Source organism: Suncus etruscus, chromosome 17 (genome assembly GCF_024139225.1).
Source record: "Suncus etruscus isolate mSunEtr1 chromosome 17, mSunEtr1.pri.cur, whole genome shotgun sequence".
In the NCBI taxonomy this organism is placed as follows: Eukaryota; Metazoa; Chordata; class Mammalia; order Eulipotyphla; family Soricidae; genus Suncus; species Suncus etruscus.
Window position 1 is genome coordinate 43,808,733 of NC_064864.1, and position 26,804 is coordinate 43,835,536.

The following is a 26,804-nucleotide window of genomic DNA, read 5'->3' on the forward strand; positions in this document are numbered from 1 at the left end:
ACCAAACAATTCAATGTAAACTTCTTGAAGTGTGTGGGCACTGCAAAACTGGTTCAATTCATGATGGATTTTATTGAAGATTAGGGTCTTGTCATAATCTGCTGTGTAGTTCCTCACAATATCAAAAACTGAGGAGGGTACAATTCAATTAATGTTTAATACAACAATAACTCAAGTATGTTTTAATTCAATCACACAGATATATTGTATTATATGTTATATATACATAAATATATATATGAGAGAGAGAGAGAGAGCAAGAGAGAGAGAGAATGAGATGGAATCAATAGAAACATGACTCATAAAAACCTTGGTGAGTTGCTCTTCTCAACTTTCCAACCATCAATGCACTGCTTAGTACTAGCGAACAAACTGCAAACTCCATATTAATAAAACTATATAGATTTTCTTGGAAGCAATAAGGACCTAATCAAAGTTTCAAATAGGGGCCAAATAGCACTGCAGGTAAGGTGACCACCATATAAGTGGTAGTGCCATGTAAGTGGTAGGTTTGATCTGTGGTACTGGTACAAGTCCCCCAAGTACCTCAAGAATGGCCTGAGTATAGAGAAAAAAAAGTAAGCCCTCGTACTGCTGGGTGTGGCCCCAAAACAAAAACAACAATTTCAAAGACCAGCTTAAATATTAGACTTATACTTTGGCAGCAATTTGGAGATTCATAGAGCTCAAAGACAGGGCAAACTGTAAATCAAAAATTTAGCTAAGGGGCCGGAGAGATAGCATTTGCCTTTCATGCAGAAGGTCGGTGGTTTGAATCCTGGTATCCCATATGGTCCCCTGAGCCTGCCAGGAGTGATTTCTGAGCATAGAGCCAGGAGTAACCCCTGAATGCTGCTGGGTGTGACCCAAAAACCAAAAGTTTAGCTAAGAGATGAATAAACTGAGGAACAGTGAGCAAAAAAGGGGAGGAGCTGGAAGAGATCAAGGCAGTTTTTAAAGGCTGTCAAAAAAAGACAAGAGGATGGAGCTAGAGAGAGAGGGCATAGAGTTTGCCTTGCACATAGCATATGCAGGTTTGATCCCCGGCATCCCATATGGTCCCCAGAGCCTGCCAAGAGTGGTTTCTGAGGGCAGAGCCTGGAGTAATCCCTGAGCCATATAGACACAAAAATAAAAAGGCAACAAGCTAGAAAGAAGTTAATATTTAAGGGATCAGGCAATTTACAAACATTACATGTGATTTTCTTTTTTTTCTTTTCTTTTTTTTAGGTCACACCCGTTTGACACTCAGGGGTTACTCCTGGCTATGTGCTCAGAAATCGCCCCTGGCTTGGGGGGACCATATGTGATGCCGAGGGATCGAACCATGGTCCGTCCTACGCTAGCACTTGCAAGGCAGACACCTTACCTCTAGCGCCATCTTCCCGGCCCCTACATGTGATTTTCAACAAAAATATCTAACTTCGCATACAAGAAAACCAAAACATTATCTCAGCATTGTAACCAAGACTATGTCAGAATATGCATTTTCTTATTAAATCATGCTCCCCTCACTATCTTTTTTTTGTTTTTGTTTTCGGGTCACACCTGTTTGATGCTCAGGGGTTACTCCTGGCTAAGTGCTCATAAGTTGCTCCTGGCTTGGGGGACCGACCAATGGGACGCCGGGGGATTGAACCGCAGTCCTTCCTTGGCTAGCGCTTGCAAGGCAGATACCTTACCTCTAGCGCCACCTCGCCGGCCCTTCCCCTCACTATCAACAATAGCCAACATCTGGAAGCTATCCAAGTAAATCTACCAAGAGTAGATGACTGGATAAAGAAACTATGATACATATACACAATGGAATATTATTCAGTCATAAGAACAGATAAACTCATGCAATTTGCTACGGCATAAAGGGACATGGAACATTATCATGCTGAGTGAAGTTAATCAGAGGGAGAGAGATATGATCTTTCTTTCTAAAGAAACACAATGGTGGAATAATGCATGTCCAAAGAATGAAAACAAAGACCCTGAGAACAGGTATCCAGCAGGAAGCATGCCATTTGAAGGGGCTGGCTGGAGGTCAAGGGGCAGCGACTCTGGTGGAGGGACGCATTCAACTGAGAGGTGGTGATCAGAAAGATAGCAAAATGTTATATATGAAACCCTACCAGGAGGGGCTGGAGAGATAGCCCCTTGCATTTGCCTTGCATGTGGCCGATCTGGTTTGGTTTCCGGCTTCCACAGGTTCCCAAGCCTGCCAGGGGCAATTTCTGAGTGCAGAGCCAGGAGTGGCTCCTGAGTGCTACTGGGTGTGACCCAGAAACCAATCAATCAATAATAAAGCTTAAAAAAAAAAAAGAAGCTCTACCAAGAACAGTACTGTAAACCACAATGCAAGAACTTATGTGTTAAGAAAAGCACTGCTGGGCCCGGAGAGATAGTACAGCAGCGTTTGCCTTGCAAGCAGCCGATCCAGGACCTAAGGTGGTTGGTTCGAATCCCGGTGTCCCATATGGTCCCCCGTGCCTGCCAGGAGCTATTTCTGAGCAGACAGCCAGGAGTAACCCCTGAGCACGTCTGGGTGTGGCCCAAAAACCAAAAAAGAAAAGCACTGCTGCTTGTAGAGACAGACAGGTGGTTGGGTGGCAGACAATGGGGTGGGGGGGCACATTGGCGAAGAGGTCAGCATTGAAGCACTATATGCCTGGAACCCAATCTCAAATAACTTTGTAATTTCAGGGCAACTAAATAAATATGTCAAGATACTTCTCCTTTTAGACTCAACCATTTGTTCAATAGGGCTTCGCACAAAAGCTGGAAGTAATCGGAGGCCATCATCAGGTACCTACTGACTAACTCACTGGCACAGTCATTTCCAAATGAACTGGTGACCAAAGATTTCCTATAGTCTAGCTAGAGAACAAACAATTTCTCTCCTTTTATTTTATTTATTTTTTATTTTTTGGTTTTGGGTCACACTCAGAGGTGCTTATGGGTTACTCCTGGCTCTGCGCTCAGAAATCATTCCTGGCAGGCTCAGAGGACCATATGAGTTGCCAGATTCGAACCACCATCCTGGTGCGTGCAAGGCAAATGCCCTACTGCCGTGCTATCTCTCTAATCCTTTTATTTTTCTAATCACAATATGATCTTCCATTTTGCTGAACCGTGGCCAGGAAAACTGAAACAACCACCAAACCAAACCAAAAATAAATCAAAACAAAAAAAAACCCCCACAAACCACAACCCCCACAACCCCCCCACACACACCAACACCCCCACCCCCATCCCCAGGAAAACTGAAACAACCACCAAACCAAACCAAAAATAAAAAACAAAAAAACCCCCACAAACCACACACACACACACCAAAATAAAACAAAACAAAAAAAAACCCCACAAACCACACACACACACACACACACACAACCACCCCCACCCCTACCCCCCGAAAGAACTTAATCTAAATAATTCCCTGAAAAGTACTTGTGTGCTTTCTGCTCGAAATTCTTTTGCTAACTGTGCCCGAACCAGTGGTATGAAATTTAGCATCATCTTGCTTTCCAAAATGTATATTTTACTCTGTATTTTCAAATAAAAACAAAGACCCCTGGAGGGCTTTAACCTTTATGATTTTGAATTTTTCTTGTTGGACACAGCATCCTGTATATAGTAACTATTCAATTTTGATAATAAATAAAAAAACCGACAGCTTTCTTTTGGAAGTAGGCTCTCAAAGAGACTCATGTAGGGGCCGGAGAGATAGTTTAGAGGTAAAGCATTTGCCTTGCATGCAGGTTGTGGTTTGAACCCCAGCACCCCATTTAGTCCCCTGAGCCTTCCAGGAGCGACTTCTGAGCATAGAGCCAGGAGTAACCCCTGAGCACTGCCAGGTGTGACCCAAAAACCAAAACCAAAACAAACAAACAAACAAAACCCCCCAAAAAACAGAGAGAAACCCATGTTCAGTCACATTTAGCATCTTATTCACAATAGCTATACATGAAAGCAATCGAATTGTCTACTTTGTGGGTGAATGAACAGATGTGTATGTATGCAGAAAAATAGATATGTAATGGAGTATCAGTCAGCTTTAAAAAGGAACCCTTGAGGCTAGAAATAAATTTACCATTTATCATGGTAAATGATATGCCATGCCACGTGTAAGGCCATGCATTTGGTCTCTGCACATGTCCATCTCCCCACTGTCCCAGACAATACATACTAACTCACTTCATCTCCATCACAACCAGCCAGAGCCCTAGGCTAGCACTGCTAGGAGTGCCTTCTTACCACTTATCACAAAAAATAGTAAAAGGGCTTAGGGGATATACTACAATAACGTGGTCCAAGGAATTATTCATTGTAGACTTTATCACTAGGAAACTATCTTCTGCACTGAAGAAAATGCTACTTTACTTTCCCATTCTAGGAATAATCAATATCTATCTTGCTTTTATAAACATTCAATTCAAAGAAAAGTAGTTACAGAAAGTCAGTTCTTCAAGGGTGGGATGTATTATCTTGCTCCAGTCCTTAGAAATGGTAAATAGTGTTTTGTTTTTCTTTTAAGAAGAAATGATAGAAGCAATAAACTTCAAAATTACCTTCCTGGGGCTAGGGCTATAATACAGCAATATAGCATTTGCTATGCATGTTTTAGGTCCTGGGTTCAATCCCCAGCAACCCACAGATAACACACATTCTTCCTATTCCCAGTGACTCAGTTACATAATACTATAACTATAAAAACAATGGAACATATGAGCACCAACCTGCGTAAGGAGCCAACATATTGACCACTTCTATTCTGTCGATATAGATCATGACCCCACCACTGAAAATAAAGATAGTAAAGCATGAACTAAATACGATCCTATTACTTCAAATTAATCCCAAATAACTAACCATTTCTCACATGACAAAATAAATTAAATAAAATCTAAAGCTCACAGCTAATTAACAATCAGAACTGACATTAATTAATCCCACACATACTTGGTTGACATTTTTCATACCAAAGGTTAATTTCTGTAACTGCTGCAATCAAAAAGCTCATCAGAAGACTAACTGTTGAACCAGAATGCCTTAGCACTTTGACCGAATCATCTGAGGCCAACAGTTAAGGCAGTATTATTCCCAAAGTTTTCTTTTCTTTTCTTTCTTTTTTTTTTTTTTTTTGGATTTTGGGCCGGCGTTGCTCAGGGGTTACTCCTGGCTGTCTGCTCAGAAATAGCTCCTGGTGGGCACGGGGGACCATATGGGACACCACCGGGATTCGAACCAACCACCTTTGGTCCTGGATCGGCTGCTTGCAAGGCAAACACTGCTGTGCTATCTCTCCGGGCCCTTTCCCAAAGTTTTCTATCATGGAGTAAGATAAAAAAGATTCTCCAGAGTCAGAGAGATAGCATGGTGTTTGCCTTGCATGCAAAAGGATGTTGGTTCTAATCCCAGCATCCCATATGATTCCCTGAGCCTGCCAGGAGTGATTTCTGAGCATAGAGCCTCAGGAGTAGACACTGAGCGCTGCTGGGTGTGACCCAACAAAACAAACAAACAAAATAAAACAAACAAACAAAAAAGATTTTCCATGAAGTCTAAGTATGGAGGAGGCCAGTAATAAACTTTCTTTAGTTTTTCTAATCTAATAATTCATTGAGTGTTAATTAGAGATCAGAATGATCTACAGCAGGTAGGATGCTTGCCTTATAAGCAGCAGACCTGGGATTGATCCCCAGCATCCCATTTGGTCCCCTGATTACCTGGAGGAGTAATTCCTGAGTGAAGAGCCAGGAATAACCCTTGAGCATCACCAGGTGTTGCCTCAAAATAAAAATGTTGATCTTTTTTTTACCTTTTTGTTTTTTTAATTTTTTTTTATCATATTGGCTTACATATCTTTCACAGTAGTATTTTAGGTACAAAATGTTGATCTTTTATCTATATTTATTCTAATACAGAACAAGTGATTTCCTCACAAGTCTTCAAGGAAGGCAGAAATTCCAGAAAGACAGATCTTATAAATGGTTTCCTAAACTTTCTGGCCTGCCAATGCTGACCTAAGGGAAGTGTGAACTTCAACATAAGCATTAAAGATTTTGGGGGCCGGGCGGTGGCGCTGGAGGTAAGGTGCCTGCCTTGCCTGCGCTAGCCTAGGACGGACCGCGGTTCGATCCCCCGGCGTCCCATATGGTCCCCCAAGAAGCCAGGAGCAACTTCTGAGCGCATAGCCAGGAGTAACCCCTGAGCGTCACAGGGTGTGGCCCAAAAAACCAAAAAAAAAAAAAAAAAAAAGATTTTGATACTAAGCAAATAAGGCTCCCTATTAACTTACAATGAGACACTTCTTTTTCAGATTAAAAAACCCCGTAACTCTTGCCTGTTGAAAGCAGTGTAAAAAGGTGGGTTTTATTGGACAGCATAAAAATGAAAATAAATTTTACCTAAAAATTTCAACTATGCAAATTTTGGGTAATCTTAAAGAGACTTCATCAGAGTTGTATCTCTTGTCAAAGAAATAATCTTGGGGCCAGAGAGTTAACATAACAGGTAGGGTGCTTGCCTTGCATGCAGTTAACCTAGGTTCAATTCCTGGCATTCCATATAGTCCTCAAGCACCACCAGGAATGATTCCAGAAGGCAGAGCCAGGAAAAACCATTGAGCATCGTTGGGTGACACCCAACGCCCTCCTCAATCCCCAAACAAACAGAACAAAATCTTGGGGGGCTGGTTGCAAGGGATCAAACTCAGGGCACATATGAGATATGGCTGAGCTATGAGCTATGACTGAGGTATGTCTTTGGCTGAGTTTTCTCCCTTTTAAACTTTTTAGATTGAATCTCCTATCTGAAGATAGGCCTTTGTTTAAATTATAGTCAGAAGAGAAAGCCCCAAGTTTACTACCATGCATTTCTGTTTCATGATCAGAAATTCCATCTAAACTATAGGGAATTTGGCAAGTCAGAGAGCAGCTTACCTTGTTCCACAAGGCACATTTTTCACTTCATCAGTTTGCAGTGTTGTCTGGGGAGAAAAAAATATTTCATCAATACTCAGGACACATAATGCGAAAGTAGTGATCCCAGAGGAAAACTTCTAGAGAACTGCTGGCAGGTAAACTCAGGAGAGGTTTATTACAATTTGGGCCTCCAAAGACTAGCTGTAGTAGTCTTTCTTTTTCCCCATTTATCCTACTAGATACAAAAGTCTTGAAGCAAAGTATTTTATAGTTAAAGTTTGAATCAAGGTGCATTAGCAAAACTTCAATGTTTAATCTGAAAGTTTCAAAGTTGAATTTCTCAGAGTCCTTAGTCCAGAAATAGCCTGGAATTGCAAACTATCCAGTTTATCCACAAGGACACAACATCTAATAACTTATTCTCTGAACGCTGATTCCACTGCTAATACTGCTATTTACACTAAAGCAGGGGTCTCAAACTCAATTTACCTGGGGGTCGCAGGAGGCAAAGTCGGGGTGATCCTTGAGTGCAAAGTCAGTAGTAAGCCTTGAACATTTGGGGGTGTGACCCAAACAACTAAAACAAAACAAAACAAAAAAAAGATTCCTCTAGGACAGGGCCACAAAATGTTGTACTGAGGGCACAAACGGCCCATGGGCCGTGAGTTTGAGACCCCCGCACTAAAGGCAGATAACTATAATATGCACACAAATAGTCTATAATTCCTTGAATGAAACAAACACATTTCCTCTAAACCTATGACCACTATTTTAGATCAAGTCCTAGAAAATTCTCAAGTATTTCATTTCTTACCACTAACACTAATTAGTGAACCAACAATTTGGTACTTTAATACCCTCTCTGGTCATACCTTTATTGACCCAGAATGATTTCCTATTGCATCTAAGACCTCCAACAGAGGAGTTCTGAATGAGTGTATTCTTGGGACACTGTACCTCAGTTAAGTGCACATGTACCTACAACTTATGTATATAAAGCAAAAAGCAAGCAATATCCCTACTCCTAAAGAACACAAAATCCAATACAGATAAAAAAAAAGTCCTTATAGTGGCTGGAGCGATAGCACAGCAGGTAGAGAATTTGCCTTGATTGTGGCCAACCTGGGTTCAGTCCCAGGCATCCAATATAATCTCCTGAACCTTCCAAGAGTAAGTTCTTAGCATAGAGCCAGAGTGCCACTGGGTGTGGTGAAAAAAGAACAATACAGAAATGTTAGTGGGAAATGCAAGGACCACTATAACAATAGTTGTTGAAAATAAATTGTCTGGGGCCGGAGCAGTGGCACAAATGGTAGGGCCTTTGCCTTGCACGTGATAACCTAGGACGGACCACAGTTCAATGCCCCGGTGTCCCATATGGTCCCCCAAGCCAGAAGCGATTTCTGAGTGCAGAGCCGGGAGTAACCACTGAGCCCCACCAGGTTTAGCCCAAAAAGAATAAAAAGAAAAAAGAAAAAGAAAAACAGTCTGGGCAACTGGGAATTGAAAGAGATAAAGTGATATTCACAATACACCTTCAGTAACAATACTGCAAGGTGCCTAAAAGGAAAAAAGGATGATGAAAGGAGGAAAGGGGGGGGGGGAGGAAGAGACATAAGTGTCAGCGATAGAGGCAAGCTGGGGATGGGAGGACAGGAGGAAAACTGGGGACATTGGTGGTGGGTAATGAACACTGGTGTTAGAAATTGTATGACTGAAACAAAATTCAGGGAGGAAGGGAGGGAGGGGGGAGAGAAAAAGGAGAGAGAATGAGAGAACATTATGATGAGAGAGAGAAAAGAGAGAGGGAGGGAGAGGGAAGAAGAGAGAGAGAGATAGGGAGAGAGTGAGAGGGAGGGAGAGAGAGGGAGAGGGAATAAAGAGACAGAGAGAGAGAAAACATGATGATACAAGGGTCTAAATAAATGTCCAGTGAGGAGCTTGGGTTCTCCTTGCTCTTACATACAACTACAAAATGAGACTTTCAAAACGATGTTACTTCTTTCTTTCTTAGCATCTTTGCTTGTACAATAACAGTCTCCTTAATTCTCCATATCTGGAGGCAAGAAGTTATTAAAGGAAACTAAAGTCGAGTTATTTAGGTAAATTCAACAAAAGCAATGGGAACTGAAAGCTGTCAAAATAGGAGTATAATAGAGAAAGGGAAAGAAAACAGACTATGACCCTAGAGTTGAAAAATCGGAGTAATGATCATGAGAATAACACATGCTAGAAGTGAGGGGAGCTGACAAATTCAAATATATTTCCAAAAAATTGTGAATCAAATTCCATTTTAATATTTCATATTAATTTTAAATAAAATATACATTTTAATTTAAATATAAAGAATATTTCCCCTGGGTTGGAAATACAGTGGATAGGACACATGCTTTGTAGGCACCCGACCCAGATTCATTCCCTGGCACCCCCTATGGTCCTTGGAGCCCTTGTCAAGTGATCAATTTCTGGGCACAGAGCCAGGAGTAAACTGAGTAAGAGAGTAAAAATAAGCACTGTGGTGTGTGGGCCCCAATACTAAAAAAAAAAATAAATAAAAATTAACAGCAGAATGTAAACATATCCTGACTCTAAAAACTTATGAAACATGAAAAAATAATCATAATCTAGAGACCAGGAATGTAGCTCAGTGGTAAAGCACATGCTTTCTATGTATGAGACCCTGTGCTCAATCCCAAGTACCCTTCCTGCCTCCCATCCTCTAATCACCCTCTAAAAAGTAACCACAGCCTGAATTGTTTATCATCTTATTATGAAGAAAGATATTTACCAATTGTCTCCCATGGCCAAGAACACTGTTCTCAATGACCAGCTGCTTATTTCAAGTATCCAGGAAGGCTGTCAAAATTGAACACTCACTAATTACTACAAAAGTGTGCTAAAGGCAAAAATGTGAAACAGAAAAGCCACAGAAGAATCCAGAGCTTCCTTGTGAACAGTAGTCCAGGAGCTTGCCTCTATGGAAACCAAACATGTCTAAACCAAGTAATCACTGACTTCATTTCCAGTTGTGCTCCAAAGTCCTACTCCTTTGAGAGCAGTAACTGGTAGCCTGTTACACACCACTGTGGACTTGGAGGAAGTCAGTCCTTCCCCGCTGGTTGTAGTACTCCTGCCTGATAATGGCTACTCCTTGTCAAGAGTGAGGTGTCTCAATCATAACTGTGCTAAGGCCATTGTACCCTGAACTTTATTTCCTGCACTTAAGTAATCCCACCACTTGCTTAAGCAATAAGAAAACCCGCCCCACCCACAAGTGTGGTAACTAGTCCTGTCACACCTGTCTGTCCAGTGTGGGGCTTCCTTAGGAATCACTCACCTGCACAGATCTGAACGTAGTAATGAAAGGCAACATGATATGATAGCCAGGTCCACTGGGGCTAGTTAGTAAAGCTCCTCCCCTGCAAAAAGATGTTTCAATTTGACAAGTTTTATAAAGAGACAATCCCTTCTCACACCTTAAAAATATGCTGCTGACCTACTAAAGCCTCGCTAAGGTGAGTTACTGACAGTGAACAGCTGCTGCTCACTGAAATTATCTGTGCTCACTGAAATTATCTGTCACACCTCGAAAGGTGAAGAGAGCACATCCAACCGCTGATGTTACACCTTGTTTCATAAGCTCTACCACGTGTCTGCATCTCCAGCACAGTTCCAATTGTACAGTTCTCCTTGGACTTTAACCTTCTGAAAAACGTGTGGAAAAATAAACTAATGGGTCTCAGAGGCCATAATTTAACTATCCGCAACACAAGGCCAATCAAAGACCAGAGAACCAGTCTGGGGTTAAGGCACTTACCTTGCATGATGCCACATTGATCCCAATGCCATTACACATGGTTCTGCGCACTGACAGGTGTGATCCCCAGAGCATAGAGCCAGGAGTAAAACCTGAGCAATGCTGGTGTGACTCAAATCTCCCACCCGCTACCCCTCCAATAATAATACATTTCATTGCTAGGCTGAAAAAAAGTAACACATATCTTAAGAAAAAAGAAAATTCTCAAAGTTTAACATTCTTCTAAGTGCTTTACTGTTGTGAGGGCTACCTCAAAGGACACTGCAATGGCCCATACTAGCTGGGACAAACCCAGGGCCTCACATGTGCAAGGCATGTATGTTATCTACCACATGAACCAGGTCCCAGCTTAAGCTTCTGTTAATCTACCTACAAAGGTAATTGAGAGAGAAGTCAAAAGATCTCTATAAAAACAACAGAAACATTAGCAGGGAAAGATAAGGAGTAGAGGAAGGACCCAACAGGGGACTTATTCACCAAGCTCTGGAACGCTAGAACTATGAAAATAAAAAAGAGGGGGGCAGTTGGGGTTAAAGTAGTCACCTCGAGCATAATTTCCTATCTTGAAATACAGAAAAATTTGGTAACAAGAGTTTTAAGACCCACCCCAAATTCTTTGTGAGGCATTTTTTTAAACGTTCTTTCCTTGATCTGCACAGCAATATAGATACACCTGCTGTCTTTTGCGCTAGATATTCATCTGCTGTCAGACAGCACTAAAACTGTTCAAAGGAGCGCTTCAAGTGTGGAGACAGTGGGGTTACTGTGCAAACCCAAGCACAGAGCCAGGAAGTAATTCACCCCGCTCAGCACCAAAGCCAAAGATGCTGTCCCCAAAGCCGCCTCCCCCCCTTAGGGCGAAAAAGCAAAAAAAAAAAAACAAAAACAAAAGGCACTACAAAGTAAAGACTCCTCTAAGACTCAGAATGAATGAGGGAGAGAAAAAAAAGGGGGGCAACCCAGTTTGGGCAATAATGAATGAAAACGAGGGGGAAAAAAAAAAAGCGGAAACACTTTCAAAGCAGCACCAGCCCTACTTCTCCCCCAAGTTGCCACTGTCTGTATTCAAAAGGAATAAGTGATCACCCTGTAGAAATCAGAAGGAGCACTGGGCCTAAATGAGGCGTCCCATTCCACACCACGTGTTTCCAGGGAGGAAAAACCAGCAGGACGAGGTGGGGAGCTCAGTGTCCCCCCCACCCCCTGCCTCCATCTCCATCCCCACACCCCAGAGATTCGGGAGACCCTAAGCTCAGGCGACTGGGGGGGGGGGTCACCAACCAGGTGATCCAAATGCCAGAACCAGACTGGGGGTGGTGGTGGTGGGGTGGTGGGTTACTCGAGGAAGGCAACCGAATGCATCAGCTGCTGTGGGCCCCCCAGGTTTAAGAAAAAGGGGGCCCTTGGGGAGCTAGCTGCAAAGCCCCCCAAAAGCGCAGGAGACTGGAGGGGCCTGAAAGCAGGTGCCCTGGGACAGGGTCCTCGGTGGTGGGGCCACTGCAGCTAGCAAACTCAGAATGTCAGTGCGCAAACCCGGGCGAACCCTCCAGCCCCCAGCAACTGTCGGGGTGCTGGGCGAGTCCGCCAGTCCTCGGGGTCGGGAAGGGCCCCCGAAAACGAGAGGACCCCCCCCAACACTCACCTGTAGTACACGGCCAGGTGCCCTTCGTCGATCTTGTGGATGGAGGCGTAGAGCAGCACCGCCACCAGCCCCACGGCCGCCGCCACCAGCACCCGCGCTTGGGTCACGTTCATCCTGGCGCCTCCTGCGCGGACGAGAGGGGCCCGCACGCTCAGCGCCCAGGCCCGGCCCGGCCCCGGCCCGCCTCCACGCTCTCCCCCGGCCCCGACCCCGGCTCCACAGCCCCGGGAAGGCACTACCAGGAACACTGGGGGGCCACAGCCGCACGCCGACCGGACCGGACCCCCGCGGCCGCGCCTCACCGATCACTGACGACGCATCGCCCCGCCCGCACGTGCAGCCGCTCCCGGGCCGCGCCAACCACCGCCGCCGGCCACGCCCACTCGCCCTACTGCGGCTGCGCGCGCCCACGACTTCGCGACGGCGAGTGATTCGGGACAAAATTCTCGCCGGCCGGGTGTTGCGCGATCTTGTCCGCCGGGGTTAAGTTGCTCCGGGCTGGTTGGTTCTCGAGAAGAGGAAGTTCGGGCCTCTGGAAACCCGAGGCCAAGGAAGGACGGAACCGTCCCCTTGTGGTTCAGCAGAGGAAACCTCTGCTTCCTTCACTAGCGTGTTGTAGGTGTGGGAGTTGTTCCACTATGTGTGTAAACGTGTGTGCTTAATGCAAAGTGCAGGACAGGTCAGAGGCGGTGCTAGATCTATCTACACCACTCATTTACTGATCTGAACATCTTTTCTGTGCTGGCCAAGAATTTGCGGAAGGCAGAGAACGTGTGTGTTAGTGCGTGTGTTGTGATGTGAAGTATAGAGCATAGAAACATATACAAGTGTGCGTATAGGACTGAATCTTTTTAAAATTTTGCACTTTTTGTCCACTTGTTACCAAAAGCCACAGGGCAAAGCCAAATGTGAATATGAGGGATATAAAGGTAGTATGTCTAAGTCGTTGGAGAGCAATGATGCAAAGTTAGAAGACTGGTGGAATTAGAACAAGGAACTATTATGGGAAGGTTGGGTCGCACCCAGCAGCACTCAGGGGTTCCTCCTGGTTCTGCGCTCAGAAATCGCTCCTGGCAGGCTCAAGGAACCATATGGGATGCCGGGATTCGAACCACCGTCCTTCTGCATGCAAGGCAAACGCCCTACCTCCATGCTATCTCTTCGGCCCCAGAACAAGGAATCTTTAAGAACACTGTCCCACTTGGAAATGTGGCACAACAGTGTAGACACGATGGGTTGGGCAGCCGCCTGACTAAGTACAATGGTAGAGACAGTGAGAATGTAAAAGATAAGCAGAATTCATTAAAGCAAACTCTTTAAAATACCCACTCTCTTCAATAAATGCTTATTAAATAAAATAATGTATCCTTTTGTTCTCATTACCTAATAATGTTTGAAATCTTGCCGACTCCAGGTAAATATTTGCAAAGCTTAGCTATTTTAACTGAAAGTGTAAATACACTACACTACACACACACACACACACACACACACACACACACACACACACACACACACACACACACACACACACAGATGATACTCAGATTCCCAGGTGAGCATTCTTATACTGGCAGTGTTTCTGATCTAGTCCATAACTTCAAGCAACAAATCATATTTAATATAATTATTATATATCTGTATTTATAAAGATGTATCATATTTAATTATGAATATTGATTAAAACCATATTTCCCGAAGTATCCAACACAACTCCTACTATGGCAGGAAGAATAGGGGAAGGCAGGGAAGTGTTGGGCCCTTCCAGAGGGACTCAAGATAACTACTGTCACTGGGGAGAGGGGAGTATGCTTTCTGTTCGCTTAAAGAAAAGTGCTGGAGGGAGGGGGCCCTGAGCAATTTTTTCCCCCTGAAAAGAAGGCAGTAGATCAAATAAGGAAATTAGATTAAAGCCTTCTAGAACACAGAAGCAGGAGACAGATTACCTGTGATAACAGCTGACAATCAGCATTTTCATTTTTTGGGAAATAGTAGTACTGGATGACTAAAAAGTTAGAAGATAACCCTAAGGTCTCAAATTTGGATGACTGCAGAAATAACACGGCTAGCAAAAATGGAGATATTACTGTAATTTTACCTCACAATAAAAAAATAGGGTAGTATGATTTTTGACTTTAGTTTACAGAGAAAGATGTTAATTATGGTTTTAGGCATGAACGCAGGAAACAAAACTTAAAAAGAGAAAAAAGAGACAATTATTTTTATTTTCTATTTTATTTTTGGTTCTTGGATCACACCTGGCAGCACTCAGGCATTACTCCTGGCTCTGCACTCTGAATTATTCCTGGCAGGCTTGGGTGATGGGATGTATGGGATCGAACCTGGGTCAGTTGCATGCAAGGTAAATGACCTACCTGCTATACTACTGCTCCAGTCCAAGACTATTATTTTAAAGAAGCTGTCTGATACTGTGTTTAATTGCTGTGTTTATTTAATTAATATTTAATTTCTATATATAGAGAGACTCCGTTATGTTATTCTGTTCTCCAAGCCTACTTGCTGGAACTTTCACATCTTCCCATAATATAATTAGATTTTTAAAAAATAAATACAAATCCAAAAGTAATTTAAAAATCATTATCATTTAATATACAAAGTGAAAAACTCTAAAATACAAAAGCATTTCACATTAAAAAAATAATACCTTCTAAATTATAAATGACATCTCCACCCTTGCGGTGTAGATGTTTCTCTTTTCCAACTTTTAGACAGTTCAGTGCATGTATCCTATGATGCAACTTGCAGCAAGGTCTGTCACATACCAGTCCCTATAATCAAAGCATTCATAGTTCTTTAGCAAAATAAATGAGTATTCACAAATTGGGATAAACAGATTCCATGTCGGCTCAAATCAGATTTGCAAGTAACTGCGTTTTGTTACCAACCTTGAGAAAATCTTGCTTCCAGAGCTTTTTGGATTTTAGAATGCGAGATGAGAGAAAGCAGACCTTTATAAATTTGTGTAACAAGTCAGAGAGATTATTTTACAAGTGAAAAAAACAAAAGCTTTCAAAATACATTATAAATTAACAGGCACTTCACTTTGATATTATTAAATGTACATCTTAAATACATATACACATAGCACACTCATCGAGATTAACATGGGTCAACTGGAATTAAAGGCACAGATGAACAATCCCTTGTATAAGAAAGGGATACCATGTGTGACAAAAAAACTAAGATTGAGTCAATTCCTTATGATGCCAGTAAGAGCACTGTGCAACACAAGGAGGTAGAATTTATTGTTCAAGAAGTACAAATTTTACTTGTGAGCAGTCTCTTCTGGAGAAACACAGACCAGTTTTTTTTTTTTTTTTTCCGACCACACCCATGATGCTCAGGGATTACTCCTGGCTCTGCACTCAGAAATCGCTCCTGGCTTGGAGGACCATATGCAATGCCAGGGGATTGAATCAAGGTCAATCCTAGGCTAGTGAGCGCAAGGCAGACAGATGTCTTAAGGCTCGCATCACCTCTCTGGCCCCAACACAGACAACTTTTACTTAAAATACACGTCAGTTGAAGTTTTCTTCAAATGTATTGCCTATTGCCTTATGCCCAAGAGCTAAACGTGAAACACTATTTTTAGTCCATCTGTTTTTTCAAATCAAAGAGATTGTAATGGTCCTCTTAACTAACTGTATGTAGTATTAAAAGGATTCTTTTTATTTTCCCATAAGGTCTTATCTAAGTTAAAAATATCCAAATTAAAATATCCTGTTTGTAAATCATTCTAAGTATGTCATAGCTATTTCTTCCATTGACAAGTCCAAAGGATGTTTCATAGAAAAAAACTTTCCAACATGTGCAGCAATTACTTCCAGGTATGAAAATGGTGAGAAGATGGAAAATCATTCTGTTAACCAACTCCAATCAAGATTCTAAAATCAGGCATAAAAATTGTAATTAGAGCTTGAATATAAGTGACAGGAATAAAGGTTTTCAATTTATCAATTTATTTTGACATTTAAAAATAAAGATTAAAAAAATTCAAAAGTATAGGGGTTGGACAAGGCGAGAGCTATAGAAAAGCGGTAGGGCACTTGTTTTATATACATTTGACCCAGATTAGACCCCTGGTACCTCAAATGTTCCCTCAAGCACCACCAAGAGTGATCCCTGAGAAAGAACAAGCTCTAAGCAATGCCAAGTGTGATCCAAAAAATAAAAATAACAAATTACGTTTTCATAGATATTAGAAGCAAATAAATTTGGGGATGGCGGGGAGTGGGATTCACATAACATCATCCACTGGTGTTCAAGATACCATGTGACCACTAGGAGTAAAATTCCAGTCTTCTGAGCCATCTCCCCACCCAGCAAATAATGATTCTTTGGGTGCTTGAGGGTATAGATTTGAAGCACACCCAGCTACACCAAGGGCTTTATTCCTATTCCTGGCTCACTGCTGAAGGATCACTCCTGGTGGTGCTTGGGGAGAGGATATGTGGTGCTAGGTATCAAACCAGGGTCAGCCACGAGCAAGGCAAGTGCCTCAACACTGTTATAAACTCTGTCCTCAATCAGTTTGGGAGGAAGGGAGGTCACACCTGGCAATAATCCCAGGTTACTCTAGGCTCTGCACTTAGGAATCAATCACTCCTGGCAGAGCTCAGGAACCAAGTGATGCTGGAGATTGAACAACAATCAGCTGTGTGCAAGGCAAGTGCCTTACTTGCTGTGCTATCACTCTGCCCACACTCAAATAATTATTCTTTTTTTTGTTTCGTTTTGTTTTTGTTTTTGGGTCACACCTGGCGGTGCTCAGAGGTTACTCCTGGCTGTCTGCTCAGAAATACCTCCTGGCAGGCACGGGGGACCATATGGGACACCGGGATTCAAACCAACCACCTTTGGTCCTGGATTGGCTGCTTGCAAGGCAAACGCCACTGTGCTATCTCTCCGGGCCCAAATAATTATTCTTTTTTTTTTTTTTTTTTTGGTTTTTTGGCCACACCCGTTTGACGCTCAGGGGTTACTCCTGGCTATGTGCTCAGAAATCGCCCCTGGCTTGGGGGGACCATATGGGACGCCGGGGGATCGAACCGCGGTCCTTCCTTGGCTAGCGCTTGCTAGCCAACCTTAGCTAACCTTACCTCCAGCGCCACCTACCCGGCCCCCAAATAATTATTCTTAATGAAAAAGGAAATAGTGAGAATTGACATCTTGACTAAACATAATAAAAGCTAATTCACTAAACATTATAGTTAATTTCTCTATGTTTTAATAAGCCAAGAAGTGACATAAACCAAATCTTAATATGAACTTTTCAACTACTACTATAATAGCATTCTTATTGTATATAGCATTTATTATATTTGAATTACCATATTTTCCGGCGTATAAGATGACCCCCTAACTCTTCCTGTTAAAATATAGGATTTGGGCTATATTCGCCATATAAGACTACCTCTCTTTTAATGCACACCAAATGGAAATTAAAAAACGTAAGAGAAAAAGAATAGAACCCTCAAAGGTTTAACAGTATATGTTTAATAAAGCTAGACTTTGGAGTGCCAACAATCATTTTACATTTATCATTTGTAGTGAGTGACTGATTTTTTTATTGTGATCTACATTGAGAGCAGGTAGAGGGGACTCCTCCAAGAGCAGCAAGCTGGGGTGTAGTGATTAATAGAACAGCTAGAGGGAGAGAGAGCACTCCTCTGTGTCCCATAAAAGGAATGAGCACCGGAAAGCTGCATACCAGCGATGACACCCGGCGGCTGGATGGGATGCAGCGCTTGGTAGCTCAGTTCCTCTGTGTGCCCTGAAAGATTAATCAGGACAGAGGATTGAGTGATGATGCCTGGCAGCTGGATGGGATGCGGCAGTAAGAGAGGGACAGATCACTCATCCCTGAAGCTGAAGTAAATTTCAGCATGCCATATACAGGCGTATAAGACAATCCCTGACTTTTAAGAAGTTTTTCATGGGTTAAAAAGACATCTTAAATGCCAGAAAATGTGGTACATATAAATTTTGTCCCATATTACTTGAGATTTTGAAGTAAAAACATCCAAACCATTCCCTTTCAGTGATCATACTGCAAAGAAATCAATCACTTTTAGGCCACAAACACTATTTTGAAGTTTACTGATGACATGCTACCAGAAAACCAATTAAGTGATGAGTGGGAGTTGGAGATCAAAGATAATCTTCCAATGCTTTCCTGAATTCTAATGCCCACATGCCTCCCACATTCCAGAAAAAGCTAGCATAGAAAGCTAAGCCCTGTAGCATCCAATATACCCAACAAGAAGTTAGACCCATCTAAAACTTGATTCATCTAAAACTTACCATAATTTTGCCCTGTTCTTTCTTTGCTTCCTGAATAATAGTGCTTAAATGGCCAATACAATTCAAGTTTTCTTCTATCATTTGTGCCAAAGTCTCCCTGTAAGATGAAAAAGCAAAGTCTTTTCAAATTTATCAAAAGATATTATGAATTTCCTCTAGTGTCTGATCTTCATGGTCAGGATGATCCCTATCCTTGCATCCTAGCCCCCTAATGGAATTGATTCCTATATTCTTCAGTTTCTTCATATCTCCTTTCCAGAGGTAGAGTCCTATGTGTTACTCCAAACTTTGCTCAGCTCTAATGATAAGTCTACTAAAAAAACTCCCATAAGATTTTCCTCTAAAAAATAGGAGGCATCATAGGTAACTTCTTTTCAAAATTCTATTGGGGGGGGGCAGAAAGTACAATAATAATAGTACAACGGTAGGGCATTCCTTTGTACATGGCTGCCCAGGACTGATCTGGGTTCACTCCCCAACATCCCATGTGGTCCCCCAAGCCAGGAATTATTTCTAAGTGCTGAGCCAGGAGTAACCCTTGAGCACAGCCAGGTGTAGCCCCCCCCCAAAAAAAAACAAAACTAAAGGGGCTGTGGGGAGGGAACAATGTGGCATAGACAGATCAAAGATCTCTTATGGGATCTCTTATCTCTGTTTCCTTTTCTTCATAAGTAGCAAAACCCACCAGTAGCTTACTTCAGAGACACAAATGTAGGAAAGTTAAAATACAATCTGTTCTGCAAAGATCAGAGAAATGAAAAACTAGTTGAAAACTATAGGTGACAGCAATGAAAGTATGCAAGCAAGCCGATTCCTAAGGGCAGGCAAAGAAAGTAATGTGACAGAGGAGCTGCTCAGAACCAAGAAATATTCCTGGAAATTTATATTTGAAGGAAATCCTGATTTTGGTTTCTACCTTTCTATCCTCTTCAACACAGTCTCTACTCTCTACCCTCTTTCACCAACCCTAGTCCCTACCCTACTGGTTCTAGGCCAACTAAGTTCTAATTACGCTTTTACTAAACACATGGGAAACTGAGGTCAACAGCTTCCAATCCTTGGCAGTTAACATTATAATATAAGTATTTCCATCATCATGTATTCCTAATATAAAACATTTACTATTCTTGTCAGATACACTATTATAAACAACCACACCATCAACTGGAAATTAGCCATACAGTGTTAAAATCTGTAATCATTAGCATTCCCTAAAAAACCCAAATGCCTTCCATGAAAGCAAAAAAGTTACTAATAGTCGTTTAGTTTTTTAATTCTAATTAATGAAATTAAATAATTCCTACAGTCTCTATAACTAACTTTAACTACACTGTAGGTGTGGGTTTACTGCATTGGCCAAATCTACATTGAACCCAAGAAATACCCTAAAACTTGCTTTCTTTGAAAAAATAAAATACCTGATATCAGCTTGCCTTCCTGCCATGTGCTTTTTTTTCTCTCATAAAAGTAGAGTAACAATATGCAACTGCATGACCTCCTGAGCAGTGATGTAACATGGCTGTACTTCTGCAAAACTAAATATGGGCAGAGCTTCCAGGAAATGTTGGTGCTGTAGAGGTCTCCATGAGTTGTGAGAAAAGCGACAATACACAAGCTAGTAAAGAGCCACTGGCTCTGGATACGGCACATCTCATGCTGAGAAAATAACAGAAATGGATAGTCATTCAGCTTTTAGCAGAAGAGTAGGAATTAATAAAAGGAAATATAGGATTTCAAATGGGATTTCTGCAAAACTGCTTAAGGCACTGGGAAGCTGATTTTAGAAATACTACATTATGAAATAGAATAAGCTTGACAGTTCTTTAAGAACTACCAAAATGACAAGTGCAAAAAGAAAAAAAAGAGCTATATTTCACATAGCTAAATGGTTAAGGAAGAAATCAAGCTTAAATAAAAGAAATGATGAGTCAATAAAAGAAAAAAAGTCTTAGAATCTGGGTTTAACAATAAGTAACATTTGTTAAACATTTATTTCCCAAAGACTCTAATATATATTCTAATTTAATTTTCATAGTAGTTCCCATTTTATAGGTAGAAAAACATGAACAAAACAAAGGTCAAATTTTAATTGCATAACTGCTATTACAAAGTAACAGGAGGACTCAATCCTGGTCCATGTGAAACTGAATACTATGCCTTAACTATTTGATCTAATACTTAATTCCTATCACTACTACTTTTGAAAACACTATTGTTACAAAGTGAACCCACCCATCTTGAGGAGTTACCACACATGTCAGAGGATGTTCACGTTCTTCTGAATTTGGGGGCTGCCATGCTGATGCCTGAGGGGTTACAGCATTTTCTAGACTTGATCCTACTAGGGATCGAGCAGAACTCTGTGTCTGAAGAAAAAATTAAAATAATTATAGTAAGCACTTCCAATGACTCATATAATATCCCATCATATTCCCAGGTCTTGAATTTCTTTCTATGATTACTTATATGTACAAAGAGATTCCATAAAATAATATTCCTGGAGCTGGAGCGATAGCACAGCAGGGAGGGCATTTGCCTTCCAAGTAGCCAACTCTGGATTTGATCCCCAACATCCTATATGGTCCCCTGAGCCTGCCAGGAGGGATTTCTAAATGCAGAGCCAGGAGTAACCCCTGAGCACCAATGGGTGTGGCCTCCCCCTGCAAAAAAAATATATATATATACACACACACTTTGTGTTTGCATGATAGTAGAGTACATAGGGTGTTTACCTTGTAGCCAACCCAGGTTTGATCCCCAGCACCTCATATGATCTCCCCAAACCACCAGAAGTAATCCCTGAATACAGAACTAGGAGTAAGTTCAGAGCACTGCCAGGTGGCCCAAAACCATGAAGTGTGTGTGGGGGGGAACAGTTGAATACAAGTCAGGTACATTTCAATTTAACTAGTCAGGAACCTTCCATTTGGGTTAGAATATCATAGTAGTATAAGGTTAAAAGGAGTATAAAAAGTGGAGAGTGTGCCACAGGGATTGGCGCACATCACAAAGAATGAGAAAAAACACTGCTGGCGGGGATGTGGAGAGAAAGGAACTTTTATTCACCGCTGGTGGGAATGCTGTCTAATCCAACCTTTATGGAAAGCGATATGGAGATTCCTCCAAATCCCGGAAATTGAGCTCCCATACGATCCAGCTCTACCACTTTTTAGGGATATACCCTAGGAACACAAAAATACAATACAAAAATCCCTTCCTCACACCTATATTCATTGCCACGCTATTTACAGTAGCCAGACTCTGGGAACAACCAAGATGCCCTTCAACAGATGAATGGCTAAAGAAATTGTGTTACATATACATAATGGAATATTATGCAGCCATCAGGAGAAATGAAGTCATGAAATTTTCCTATACATGGATGTACATGGAATCTAGTATGCTGAATGAAATAAGACAGAGGGAGAGAGATAGACAAAGAATAGTCTCACTCATCTATGGGTTTTAAGGAAAACAAGACATTTTTGCAATAATCCTCAGAGACAAAGAGAGGAGGGCTAGAAGGTCCAGCTCACAACATGAAGCTCACCACAAAGAGTGATGAGTGCAGTTAGAGAAATAACTACACTGAAAACTATCATAACAATGTGAATGAATGAGGGAAGTGGAAAGCCTGTCTAGAATACAAGTGTGGATGGGGTAGGGAGGAGGGAGATCTGGGACATTGGTGGTGGGAATGTTGCACCAGTGAAGGGGGGTGTTCTTTATATGATTGAAACTCAACTACAATCATATTTGTAATCAAGGTGTTTAAATAAAGATATTAATAAAAAAAAGAATATCAGGAAGACAAAAAAAAATTGGAGTGTTAGTGAAGGATGATCATGAAGTCCTATATCTGAATATTTAGATAAAAGCAAGAAACATGAGCACCATCCCCACAAAATGCACACCTCCTCAAGATGACCCAGATTATGCTGTGCAAGACTTCTTTTGCAAGAATAATAGTTACTTACACAGGCAATTTTAAGAAGGTGCCATATTTCTTTTTGCCTCTTTCCCTGCATAAACATGACAGCATTGTCAGCTTCTTTGATGTTACTTAGGGCCATTTCTACCTCAGGCAGTAGATTAATAATCTTCTGTTTACAGCCCAACAACTTGCTGGAGAGATAAAAACAGTGCCAGACATTTAAACATGCCCCAAGATTGTACACCATACCCTCAAGCCCAGCTGGAGAAATGCACTACAATCAGCTTTGCAACAGCCACAACCCCAAGCAATATACATAAGCAGGACACACAGTTGCAAAGGATATGACTAAAATTTTTCCTGGGTCTAATATATTTGCCATTACCTAATATATCTACCACTACACTTCGAAGGAACAAAAATAAAGTACCCTTATTTTCCAGTATGAGATAAAATAATTTGGCTACCTCAAGTGACCGAACAGCTCCTTGAGAACACGGTCCTGACTCTGCACAGTATGCACAATGATCTTCACCATATCCGTGCTGTCACTGTAGGATTGATCTACAAAGGACTTCAGTTAGTGGGCAAAAACTTTCCTTTACATTAACATAAACATTTCCAAACAGAACTAGATTTAATTTATAGACATCACCATTTAATAACAAAATGGGGGAGGGCAGATGGGAATGTTGCACTGCTAAAGGTGGTTGTTCTGGTTATGACTGAAACCCAACTACAATCATGTTTGAAATCATGGTGTTTAAATAAAGGTATTATTAAAAATGCAATTTAGGGTTTTTAAGGTCATATAATATACCTATAAATTATAGGATAAAGCTATAAGCAAAAGCAATTATGACTATAAAATATACATATATCTTTTTGTTTTGTTTTATTTTAGGGCACAGCTGGTGGTGCTCAGGGGTTCCTCCTGGCTCTGCACTCAGAAATCGCTCTTGGCAGGCTGGGGGAACCATATGGGATGCCGGGATTCGAACCAGCACTCGTCCTGGGTCGGCTGCATGCAAGGCAAATGCCCTACTGCTGTGCTCTCTCTCTGGCCCCGAGAATAATCTTGACTATTTATACATAACATATGATAATGCAAGTTCCAGATAAATATACACTCTTCTGGCAAAAAGGTCAATTTGGGGGAGGATAATTAACACCCTTCATTCAAAAATAGTAGGATAATTCATCAAACACTGGATGCTTCAAAGAAAGGAAGCTCTTGCCCCAGATAGACTATTTGAAACTTTATGCTAATATATCTATTTATAATCCTTAAAAAATGATTGACAAGTCAAATTTGATGCTCTAGATGCCCTGAAAATTCAAATAAAGGCAGTATAACACTTTTATTTTTTTGAATCAGGGGTCATATGTGGCAGTACTCAGGGCTTACTCTCAGCATTGATCAAAGGACCATGTGGAGCCATGGCTTTTACACTGGCCTACTGCATATAAAGCATGTGCCTCAGCCTTTTGAACTATCTCCCCTGTCATCTCTCTCCCAAAACTACACTCCAGTCACACTGCATTTCCTCAAACATGCTGAGTGCATATAGATGCTTTTACTTCTTATATTCTTAAATGTAAGAGCCCATCTACTTTCATCTACTTACTATACTCAAGACTCATCTCAGATACCGTATCATAGAGAAAATGTCTTCTAATCAATTACCCTTGATCCCAAGTCAAGATTAGTACCTCTTTTATATATACTAGGAAACTATTGTAGAAATAAACTAACCAAATTCCATGAAAACAAAAAATTCCAAGACAATAAAAAACAATGGAGGGAAGACTGACATATTTGCTAATATTTCTTACATATAATTCATTTACATGTATTTACACATTTTTAAAGTGTAAAATGTTATTTAAGAAATTTAGGTTACAGGGGCTAGAGTGGTGGTACAAGCCGTAGGGCGTTTGCCTTGTACACTCTAACCTAGGATGAACTGCGCAGTTGGTTCCCAGCCTGGAGTAACCCAAAAAACAAAAACAAAAATAAAAACAAAAAAAAAGGGAAGAAAGAAAGAAAAAGAAAAATCCTAAAACTATCAGGGCCAGAGCAGTGGTGCAAGCAGGAAGGCATCTGCCTTGCCTGTGCTAGCCTAGATGAACTGCAGTTCGAATCCCCAGCATCCCATAGGGTCCCCCAAGCCAGGGGCAATTTCTGAGCACATAGCCAGGAGTAATCCCTGAACGTTACTGGGTGTGGCCCAAAGACCAAAAATAAATAAATAAACAAACAAATAAATAATTTAGGTACAGAGCAAACAGGGAACAGCTGACCAAGATTTTTATTTATTCTCTAAGTCTTCAAAACAAATTGGTTTTTCACAGATAAATGCCACGTTGTATTAATTAAACCATAACATTTAATGCATTTTCACAAAGACTGACACACACTGCGTGAGAAAATTTAGACTTCAACCCCACTTTGCACAAGAGTTTATGAGTTACAGAGAGGTTAGGTGGTTTGCCTGAGGATACTTGGGCAGTTAAGAGTCCAGTTCTGAGTTCAGTACTCTCCATAGCAAACCAAGCTCTATATCCATCAGAAGTCCAAAACAGGAATTATTCAACAAGTGCAGATGATGGCATCATTTTTAAATTATACCGCTTAGGCCTAGAATTTGGGAATTCTGGACATTCTATACCAAAAGACACTACCAACTTCTCTCCTACTTCTCTAATTTTAAGAGCACTTATATTTTTAGATACTCTTAAATTTTCTTGCTTCTTTCCTGACACTGGATTCCTTTTTTCTCTTTTACTCCTATCTTTCTCTTCCCTTCAAGAGACCCTAATCTGGAACCTGAACAGCATGTTGGGCACTTGTCTTGCATGTACTCAAACTAGGTTCAATCCACAGCATCCCCCAAGCACTGCCAGGAGTAATTCCTGAATGAAAAGCCTGAGTACAGCCAGGTGTAGCCACCCTCCCAAAAGAGATCTTAATCTGTTAAAGAAAGAAAAAACAAACTTAAAGGCACATATCACTAAGTATCTCAATGGCAATATTAAAATTAGAATTTATTCTGCAGCTTGTTTCAAAGCCAATCCAATTTATTATACTAGCAACAGTTTCCTAAAAATTTCTGTATGTACTGTGGTAACCATGTCTTACCAGGAGGTCTGTGCTTTAACTGCTTATATAGCTCAATGGCACGCTGTTCCCTACAAAAGAAAATACATGTTTCTATGTGTGCAGATAATGTAACGACTCTAGTAATCCACTACTTGAAATGAAAAATATTATTTTAATAGAGTAATTATTCTATTATAAAAGTTTAAACTGAATATTTTACAGAGCATTTCATTATAACCACAATCCTAAAATGCCAAGTTAAGGTACTTCATATTTGTTGTGATATACTAAACACGTTTTTTTGTGTGTTTGGGTCTGCACTCAAAAAATCACTCCTGGCAGGTACAGGAGACCCTATGGGATGCCAGGATTCGAACCACCATCCGTCCTGGGTTAGCTGCGTGTAAGGCAAATGCCCTACCATCATGCTATCTCTCTGGCCCCACATACTTCTTTCTTGTACCAAAAACACTACAGCTTATAATTTAGAAAAAATTTCTAATGTTTCTAACAAAATTAGCTTCACTGAGGTCCAAGACAGTATCTTGGCGCCAGAATTAGTAATGATAAGTAGAGAAGTAGCTTGCAACTTAAAATAAAAATTTCTTCTTAATATTAGTATGAAAAAATAATTTAAAATTTTCAAAGGTCAAGGGGCAGAGAAATTAAACAAAGGAGAGGGAATTTATCTTGCATGCAGAACAACTGGGTTCGGTCCCCAGCACCCCATATGGTACCCTGAACCAATCAGGAATGATCCTTGACTACAGAGCTAGGACTACTGAGCTCCACCAGGCCCAAAAACAAAGAGAAAAGTAAAATTCAAAGGTCAGGTCAGTGATGTAAGTCAGTGGTCATTAGTAGAGCACTTGCATACATATACACTCAAACACACGTGCACATGCACGCGTCAGAGATATGTCATTGGTCACTGGTAGAGCACTTACTTTGTATATGAGTTCCTGGATTCACTCCTACACACACACACACACACACACACACACCTGGAGGAAGATGGTTCGAATCCCAGCATCACTCACACACACACACACACACACACACACACACAC

The 26,804-nt window shown here is 41.2% G+C and overlaps 2 protein-coding genes across 2 annotated transcripts in view; both read right to left on the reverse strand.

Moving 5' to 3' along the window:
* ERLIN1 (ER lipid raft associated 1) overlaps positions 1–12,503 on the reverse strand; it is a 37,955-nt gene extending 25,452 nt beyond the window's left edge. Inside the window, exons 1-5 of the mRNA XM_049764313.1 lie at positions 12,374–12,503; positions 10,252–10,333; positions 6,933–6,979; positions 4,728–4,789; positions 3–128 (exon numbers count right to left, since the gene is read on the reverse strand). Coding sequence (XP_049620270.1) covers positions 3–128; positions 4,728–4,789; positions 6,933–6,979; positions 10,252–10,333; positions 12,374–12,486 — 430 coding nt within the window. The 5' untranslated portion in view covers positions 12,487–12,503. The remainder of the gene's footprint in view (positions 1–2; positions 129–4,727; positions 4,790–6,932; positions 6,980–10,251; positions 10,334–12,373) is intronic.
* A 2,457-nt stretch (positions 12,504–14,960) lies between these two features.
* The window catches only part of CHUK (component of inhibitor of nuclear factor kappa B kinase complex), a 49,023-nt gene continuing 37,179 nt past the window's right edge, over positions 14,961–26,804 (reverse strand). The window contains exons 16-21 of the mRNA XM_049790839.1: positions 25,774–25,823; positions 23,099–23,195; positions 22,675–22,822; positions 20,930–21,063; positions 18,698–18,794; positions 14,961–16,278 (exon numbers count right to left, since the gene is read on the reverse strand). Of these exons, the coding sequence (XP_049646796.1) occupies positions 16,249–16,278; positions 18,698–18,794; positions 20,930–21,063; positions 22,675–22,822; positions 23,099–23,195; positions 25,774–25,823 (556 nt within the window). The 3' untranslated portion in view covers positions 14,961–16,248. The remainder of the gene's footprint in view (positions 16,279–18,697; positions 18,795–20,929; positions 21,064–22,674; positions 22,823–23,098; positions 23,196–25,773; positions 25,824–26,804) is intronic.